Raw genomic sequence first — 9,284 nt, 5'->3', positions numbered from 1 at the left:
CTCTCCTTATAAAAAAAGTAATTAAAATCATACAAAAAGCAACCCAATAAGAAAAAAACAATTATAGATTTGGGTGCAAACTATTTTTCTTATTCTGGTTTCAATCCCCATGATTGGTTTGCAGCGAACAATTGAATATCTTTTATTTTGGTCACAGGGTAGTATTATTTTTATTAATATTTATTTATTTTAGTAAAAGAGAAATACTTGAGTTCTTTTTGATATTTAATACTCAAATATTTAAAAAATTTAAACCGTTTCCTAAAAGTTGTAAATAACTTGTGCTGGAAAAATTTAAATCGAGATTTGGTAGAGGGATTTGAACCTCGGACCTTTGGCCCGTGATTCCAGTTGTTCTGCAAATTTTACAATGTTCATAAATACTAATTTATGGAAGTGGGTTTGTGTATATGTAAATAGTCCAAATTGATACTTATTTACATATACACAAACCCTCACCCTCACTTTCACACCCAAGTAAATACCTTCATACACTTATAATTAGAAATCAAACAATGTTGACATTCAATCAAATCAAATCCAACATACACGGTATTACCCAAAAAATATACATAATTATGTTGACATTCGTTTGAAAATGCCCTAATAAGGCGAAACAATTGTCACGAAGTTTTTATTTTTTTATGTTTATATTTGTAAAAATAAAATAAAGTGTTCAGTAGACTCAAATCAGTGTTTGATTTCTAATTATAAGTTTAAATATGGAGTTCTACAAAATAAACACCAAATCAATCAATAAATCAATAATCTAAAAAAGCTTTCATTGTACCCACCACCGCAGTATTGTCAATTTGTCATCAATCAAATACACATGGTCAGTACAAACACCTTTTTTCGATTTCCCAGTATGACAGTGAAGGGATACAGTGTTAGTTCCAAATTGAGACCATAATTGTATATATGTAAATATCTGTTATTGCTTTCATTTTATGTTTTTTCGTTTGTACATGTATATTCGCTGTATTACTGTTGGTATTCCAAAGAAATAATAATAAAAAAAAACTAGTTAGAACCGTTCTGACATGAATCTGTCTGACATTAAGAAAATTAGTTGACTTGAATAGAGTGTCTGAAGGGTAAGTGGATGGCAGTTTTAGAATTATTTTAATGTAGTTTTTGGAGAGTAGCAAATAGCCTAAAAATTAAAAAATTGTAATGTACCTTCTTCTTCTTCTTCTTCTTCTGCAGCCTTATTCTCTCCACTGCTGGATAAAGGCTTCTTCCAAACGTCTCCATTCCTTCTTTTCACCCGCTTTCATCATCCACGTTTTACCGGCAATAAAGGCAATGTCGTCGACCCATCTTTTCTGTGGCCGTCCAACACTTCTTTTGTTTGCCCACGGTCTCCACTTTATTATTCTGGGTGTCCACCTGCCATCATTTTGCTTCGTCAAGTGTCCTGCCCTCTGCCATTTCAATTTCGCAGCACGATCCATGATATCCACGACTCCGGTTCGGCGCCTTATTTCTTCATTTCTTATTTTGTCTCTTAGACATACACAGAGCATCTGTCTTTCCATGGATCGTTGCGTGCATTTTAATTTCTGGCTACTTTTTCGTGTTACAGACATGGTTTCTAGTCCGTATGTTGTCACCGGCAATATGCACGATTCATATACTTGTCTTTTCAAGCATATAGGGACTTGTTTATTTTCAAACATATATTTAAGTTTGCCGAAAGCAGCCCAACTTAGTCATATTCTTCTTGGTAACTCCGCTATCTGGTTATCTTTACCAAGTTTGACTTTGTGTCCTAGATAAATATATTCATCAACCACTTCGGTTTTATTATCGTTAATGAAAATTAATTAATTTTCCCAATTTAGGGTTTTAATTACATCCTCTAAGGCTAGCGTAAAGAGCTTTGGCGATATTGTGTCCCCTTGTCTGACACCTTTCTCTATTTTGATTTTATCAGTTTTTACTTATGTACATTAAAATAATTTTCATCCGGAACATACATAGCTCTTCAGCAACTTCTAGGTGATCTCCACAAAAATGGTGCTTTATAAATTATCCTAAATAAATAAAAAAATGTTTTTTGAACACCTGTTTAAATATAAATCATTTGCCCTTAGGGACCAACTTTTGTTAATAAAAGTTTCGTTTTGTTTATTTTACATACAGTACGTAAATATTAGATAATGATTATGATTGTAATCAAATACCCGCTTGCTTGTTTTACGCATAGTCGTGTGTCGTGTGTCGTGTGCCCTATTCCAATTGGTAAGGCTAAGGAAGAGGTTTGTATTTTTTTGTGATACATATTTAATATCCGTGTCCCATTAGATGTCACAACATTACCATCGTGACAAACGTAAACAGTACTTACTTTCCATTTCTTCCAGCATTTACTGCGGTCTGCGGCATCTTTTCCTCAATTACTTTATAATTCTCATTGTTCATTTGGACAAAAGGCATTGTAAGGTGGCGAGAGAACAGGGGAATCTATATATACGGCCGGAAAATCATTAGGAAAGACATTTATTAGACGAAGTTCGTCTACAACCGTGTAAAAGTGCTTCAAGTAATATTCAGATATGGTGCGTTACATAACATGTTTGCGCTTAAAAGCAAGCACTCTGAAGATCAGAAAAATAAGTTTGAAGTTAATATCTAAAAATTGCATAAATCAATAAGTGTGATAATTGATTAACACCCAATTATATAATTTTGTTTCTTTTTCTTTTCAAAAGCTCGAATAGTATCAGCCTGTTCACAATATTATTTCGTTTTCTTTTTTGTTGGTGATTTCATGCTTTTGTTTTTTGCAGAATTCTAAAAAGGTTTACGTTCTCGGGGTGATTTCCTTACTTTGGTGGATTAATGAGGCTTTAGCTGTAAAAGTTTTCGAACATGTAACTGAAGGTAATCATACGTATTCGCACATCAATGTCAACCCAACACAAAGTATCACTCCGGTGCTTCCGACAATACCCGAGAAATATAATGACGATTCAAACGCAAATAAAAAGATATCTTCCACTGAAAGTGTTGTCAGGGCACATATCTTTGTAGCTGAAAATCAAAAAGTTAATGCTTTAGCGGGAATGATCGCAAAACCGTCCAGTCTATTGTTGTCTCAAACTGAAGTTGCAAATGGTACAAATTTTGGTAACCCCAGTTTTGGAAATCAGCAAAAGTGGCAAATCCCTTCACCGCTCGCATCCGCGTCATCCGATCTCAAATCGTTCAATTCGAGTAAAAGACAAATCGATGATAAAAAAGAGTTCACCCCGAGTCTTCAAGTAGGTTCATTTGACGGAACACAAGGATTCGTGCCCCATTCATTCAAAGAAGAAAAAAAGATAAGAGACACGGAAATTATTTATGGTACTAACAAACAAAGGTCTGCGAATTCTCGACTGACGAACAGAGAAAGTAGTCAAAAATCTTCTATCAATAGACTAACAGACGCGAGAAGACAATATAATAGTGACGAATCATTATTTTCGAGCGGCGCTAATGACCAGAATAATAATAATGGATATAACGATGCGAGGCAACCATTGAATAGTTATGGATTACCATCATTTTCAAATCATGGCGTCGGTGAAGCCAGATATCCTCTAAACAGCTACGGCGATCAGCAATTACCGGACAAAGGTTTAGGAGAAATAAGACTTCCAGCAAACGGAGAATCAAGGTTACCAATAATCGATCCAACTAATTCATTCTATAATGTTGAAGATCAAAAATTTCCAATCGGGCCTGTTGACGGTTTCAAGTTACCAGCGTTAGATTCAGTAAGAAATCTTAATACTCCACTAGGTATGAAAGACTTCAAAAATGATTTTGAAAGGCTCAAAAATAAATATCCCGCTTTGAATGATTTGGTGAGCAACTATCCAATCATGGAAGAACTAATGAATCAGAAATTAGCTGAAAAATTTAGAGAGTACATTGAAGATACTCAACAAGGTTCATTGATTGAAGAGGACAATATTTTTGGTGTTAACTCTGATGACGTAAGAGGGAAATTAAAACAAAATGACCAAACCAAAGTTTTCGTATCAAATTACAAATTTCCAAGTACTGAATACGGTAAAGTGCACGTGCCGGATTTTTCTCAATTAAAACAACATCCTTTCCGATTTGATGTAGTGAGACCCGATCGGTTCTTCCATGGTAAAAAGCCTGCACGAGACGAGGATAGCTCTGAGGATATACCAGCGGGAGAAATTTACCAAGGTTCGAAGTTTCCGGCACCAATTTCAACTCACGACGACAGTCCACAGAACACTGACGATACCAATAAACCAGCGTACATTGATCACAATATTAAACATACGTAAGTGAACACAACATGATTTTTTGTAGTTTAAATAAGTCTAATATAAAATATATATTTTTAAAGTTAAAACAAAATAATGCAAAAATAATTGGTTTAATTAATTATATTAAAATCAATATCATATTTTTTATGGACTTTACTTAATTATTCCTACAAACATTTCCTGGTCACCCTGGGATTATTTATAAATTTACGTTTACGATGTACGTGTTCATGATTTTCTAAAATATTATCATGAAGTATATGATTTTCTTGCTTTTCGTTTTATTTTATGTATGTTTGCAAAATGCATCCTAGTAGCAATTATGTACAAGTACCATGAAATATAATAAAAATTTTGTTTATGCGAAGAGACCTTTATTCCATAAATAATGGTCTGATACAACCTTGAGTAATAATTCTCTACAGAAACTTTTAAGCTCTATTTCATAGAACAAAAGCCTTTTAAATTTTTGGTTTGGTTTTAGTTTGGTTTTTAATTTAACAACGACCGTGAAATGGACGGTTTCGGTTGACTCTTTAAATTTTCAACCTAAGTACCCACAGTCCGTTATATTGCTTTAATCCGTAGTAAACTTCGTGGTCAATAATCATATAATGGTTTTTCTCCTCTATTAGGTCTTTACTCTATGGTTAAAGCCTTCCTCTATTTATTTGAATTGTGGTTGATGTTGTTGTAACAGAGATTGACGCATGCCGCGGATAAGAAATTCTTACTGGATGTTGAAAATAAAACATAAAAAATAAGAATAATTTTGAAAAACCAAATGACAATCATGAAGTTTTGCGTACATATAAATTAAATTGTGTATGTATTAATGTATTAATACGGCAATTTGATTGCTGAATACGGCTTCTGCGTATAATATGGATCTATTTTTCTGTACATATCGGCAGTTTAGCAGCTATCTGCTTTGTATTAATCAATTTTTAACATATTAAGTTTACTGTGTGCATTACGTGATGGGTTAAACAACCCGCAAAGTAATGCAGACGACAATTGTCAAATATTTATATTAATATGTTTTCTTTTCGGGTGATACCGTGTGTGTTGGATTTGTTCCGACGTTTCGGCCACCATTGCAGGAGCCATCTGCAGGGTAAACTGAGTCACCCAAAAAAGAAACATATTGATAACAGTGACCGTGAAAACCTTCGCACCTATTTAAATATGTATATGTATAGTATATATATATATTTATATGTTTTGATATGTGTATTCTAGTAAGTTTATATTATTTTTGGCTGTTATTTCTATTACTTTGTAAATTATTATTGTGTATTAATGTAATTGCCTAGCTTGGAACGGGGTACGTTAGCTATACAAAAAATGTATTCTTGTATGATAAAATGTATAAATAAAAATGAAAAACAAAAATTCAATTTGACATAAGCACCATCACTTTATCCCAACAGCACCTAATGGTGCTTTGGACACTCCATTAGTACACCAACTGCAGCGTAACTTGATCATTTTGATAACATGAAGGTCAGATGATCAGACTTCAGAGACATTTAAAATATTTTGTTTTAAATTATGACTTCATGTCAAACATATCGGAAATCGAACCCGATACTTATTGCATGGCAATCAAACGCTCTAGATATTATATTAGTAAAGATATTGTAGAAATATTAAGTTATCTTAAAACTGCAAAGGTAATTAACCTTTATAGTGAGTTTGGTCCGGTTTGTTTGACTATCAGAGCTTAGCCAGCAAACTAATATGCCTGGTTTAAATTATAATTTAATCGACATGTAATCTATTTTGCAGAGTATCGCCGTGGAAGAAAGTTCTTCACCTATTGACAGCATTCATCCCAGTAGGAATATTGATATCAGCCCTAACACCTAATGTCATTAGCATCAACAATACAGCGTGAGTCTAATTGAAATTTAGTTGAAAATTCATTATTTTAACGTATTGAAATCTGTTGTATTGAATCTTAGAAATTTTACCAATATTTTCAAACGAGCTAATAATATCTTATTCACATAGAAGAAAAAAATCAACATTAGAAACAAATACGTATATGAATGTGGAAAATAATATATTTTAATAAAAAAATACAAAGGATGCCTTTTAAGTTTTTACAAGCGTGCACCAGATGGCATTATTTGAATTGATAAATGTTAAAGGGGCACAAGTCCATCGATTCAAAGTTTGAGAAAATCGATAGAAACTGTATTTTATTTTTTTAATAAGGAACTTGGCATATTTTAGATTAATTATTTGGCATAAATAAGTAATACATTTTTATTCCAAATAATAAATTAAATTATATTATTTAAATTTATTTCAACAGAGAGGGAAAACTTTTGAGAAGGAAACATGGACGTCTAGGCATTTACATGGCCGATGACCTGTCATTGGCTGGTTTAAGTTTTGGTTCAGCCGGATGAATCTCACCCATGTAATTAAATGTTTTAGCTCTTTTACTTCACAAAAGTTAACAGATGGAAGAGTTGAGGAAACGTGGATGTTCAAACATGGGCAGAATAATGAATGTTACACAGTGTGTAAAGTGGCCACTTAAACCAGCCAATGACAGGTCATAAGCCCTGTAAATGCCTAGACGTCCATATTCCCTTCTCAAAAAGTTTTCCCTCTCTATTGAAACAAATTTAAATATGAATAACTCCCTAGCGAGGAAATCCAGCCAGTCTGCAAGCATTTGAACATACTCAAACATTATTAAATTTTATTAATTTTTTTTTGGTTTTTTACTTTTTCTTCAGGGTAGGAACAATTTACACGCTTAGTTAAATTCATTATATAAATGAATAAACAAAACAACATAAAGAGATATTCAGGTTTCAATATATAACTACACATTCTAAAAATAATTAAATAAGTTAACACGAATAAAATAATATTGTCAGTTCCATGTACTAATCTAGTCCATAATAGGCCTTTTTTAGAAGTACGCCTTTTATAAAAATTGTAAACTTATTGTCCGTCATAAATTATACGTTGTCGGGTATTCTATTGTAGAAGCGTACGCAGTGCCCCTCAAACGATGTGCTTACCTTACTAAGCTTTAATTTCGGGATTACTAATTTGTATTTATTTCTAGTATTGTTATTATGTTATTTTTTTAAAGAGATATATATTTTTACGCGCATACATAATATTCGCATAAATATACTGACTACATAACGTCATAATGTTTATTAATTAAAAAAATATTTCTTAAAGAATCCCGAAAATTTAAATTGTAAATATCCCTCACTGCCCCCCTTTTCAAAACAAAAACTGCGAAAATATCGGCAGCCCGACCCCACACTAAAATGCCATAAGACATAATAGTGTAATATAAAAGTTTATTTAAAATATTGTTTTGTTGGTAAGTTTTTCTGTTATATTTTTTTTGTACATCCACGGACTTGTTCTACGAGAACAATTGTAATAAAATATAAAAAAATATGATTTTTTTAAAATTATTTTTTAAGTAAAAAAGTAATTCAATTCTGTGGTTACAATATTAAGTCTACTTCCTACAGTTAGAATGATTTATAGTTCTTATTTATTTTCTACCATCTTGTCAATATCGTGATCACATTCGACGGTCTAGGTAAGCAGAATTTTGTATCCGCTTTCTCGTCGGATTCTCCTCTTTATCCATGTTGAAATTACTTTAATATCCTGCAGCGTGTCACGTTGAATTTTTTGAGGTAAAAAGACAGGGCACTCATAAAGTATTGCCACTCAATAAAATGATTTATTCTAATTCCATGTTAAAAGGAAACTTGTCAATGGACTAGTCTTCTTTGAACATGGAACTAAATTCGCTGAAACAATTTTCGTTTTTTTTTTTTTATAAAAATAAATATTTGCGTTGGCGTAAGTATAGCCTGTAAGCTCGCCAATACATGACAGATGACAATAAACATAACCATAGAAAAACACAACAGTTCAACTTAGAAATACAACGTGAATGCAGCAATGCTTGAAATACATGTCAATAATATTCATAATATTCAAACAGTGTTGGTAGCTGCCTAGTTACATTTTTTTTGCATATATGTAATTTTCCTATTTTAAAATGAAAATAAAATTATCGGTATTTTTTATTTTTAATCGCTACCCGTTTTTTACATTTGTGTTATTTTTGCATTTTAATTAATATTGTTATTGTAAAGCATATTATGATTTATTCTAATTTACTGTACTGTTTTTATTACAATAAATAAAAATGCCCATTTCTCGATGTATTTTTTCCGTAATAGACAATTTATTAAAATAATACTCATCAAATTTCAATTGTCTTTTGCTTTGATTTCCAATCTTCTTTTTTTTCGATGGTTAAAACTCTAGGAAATTCAAAGATAATAATTTTTTTACTGTCATGTATTGGCGAGCTCACACGCTATACATAGCCCTTTGCGTTTTTATGATTTACCTAAATATTTCATTTTAAGGCCATTTTCAACGAGTTGTAAATAACTCATTATTTGAAAATGGAAATAAATTTGGAGTAGAGTGGGATTCAAACCACGGACCATTGGTCCGTGAGTCCGAGACACTAGCCACAGGGCCACAACCCGATTACAAGTTATTTGTTGGATTAGAGCCTTTTTGTTAGATATTGAATGAGGACTAAAAGATATGTATTTAACAACAATATTTTCTGTTAATTTTGAAAGCTTCCCAGGGAGTTGAATCCAGTCCTTGTCTACAAAAATTCTGATCAATTCAAAATATTGTTGATAAATCTACCTGGTCCATGAAGAAGTATAGAAATTGAAAAAAATACATTTTTAGGCGTTGCCTAGTATGTAGGTGAAATAATTCAATTCGATGTATCTCACCCGCATAAATAACAGTTTCGCCACTTTAACTTCACAAACATCAATAGATGAAAGAATCGAAGGAATATAAATGTTCAAATAAGGGCAGAATAGTGAATGTTACACAGTGTGTAAAATGGCCACTTAAACTAACCAACGACAGGTCATAAGCCCTGTA

General features: G+C 32.2%; 1 protein-coding gene across 1 annotated transcript in view; it reads left to right on the top strand.

Moving 5' to 3' along the window:
- Nucleotides 1-3,226: 3,226 nt before the first annotated feature.
- Nucleotides 3,227-9,284, top strand: part of LOC148276080 (uncharacterized) — a 33,168-nt gene continuing 27,110 nt past the window's right edge. The window contains exons 1-2 of the mRNA XM_088234785.1: nucleotides 3,227-4,312; nucleotides 6,090-6,194. Of these exons, the coding sequence (XP_088090911.1) occupies nucleotides 3,795-4,312; nucleotides 6,090-6,194 (623 nt within the window). The 5' untranslated portion in view covers nucleotides 3,227-3,794. The remainder of the gene's footprint in view (nucleotides 4,313-6,089; nucleotides 6,195-9,284) is intronic.

The sequence above is a fragment of the Micrasema longulum genome, unplaced genomic scaffold, assembly GCF_059751315.1.
Source record: "Micrasema longulum isolate JH-2025_06_02 unplaced genomic scaffold, ASM5975131v1 h1tg001285l, whole genome shotgun sequence".
In the NCBI taxonomy this organism is placed as follows: Eukaryota; Metazoa; Arthropoda; class Insecta; order Trichoptera; family Brachycentridae; genus Micrasema; species Micrasema longulum.
This window is presented reverse-complemented; position numbering and strand designations above follow the sequence as displayed.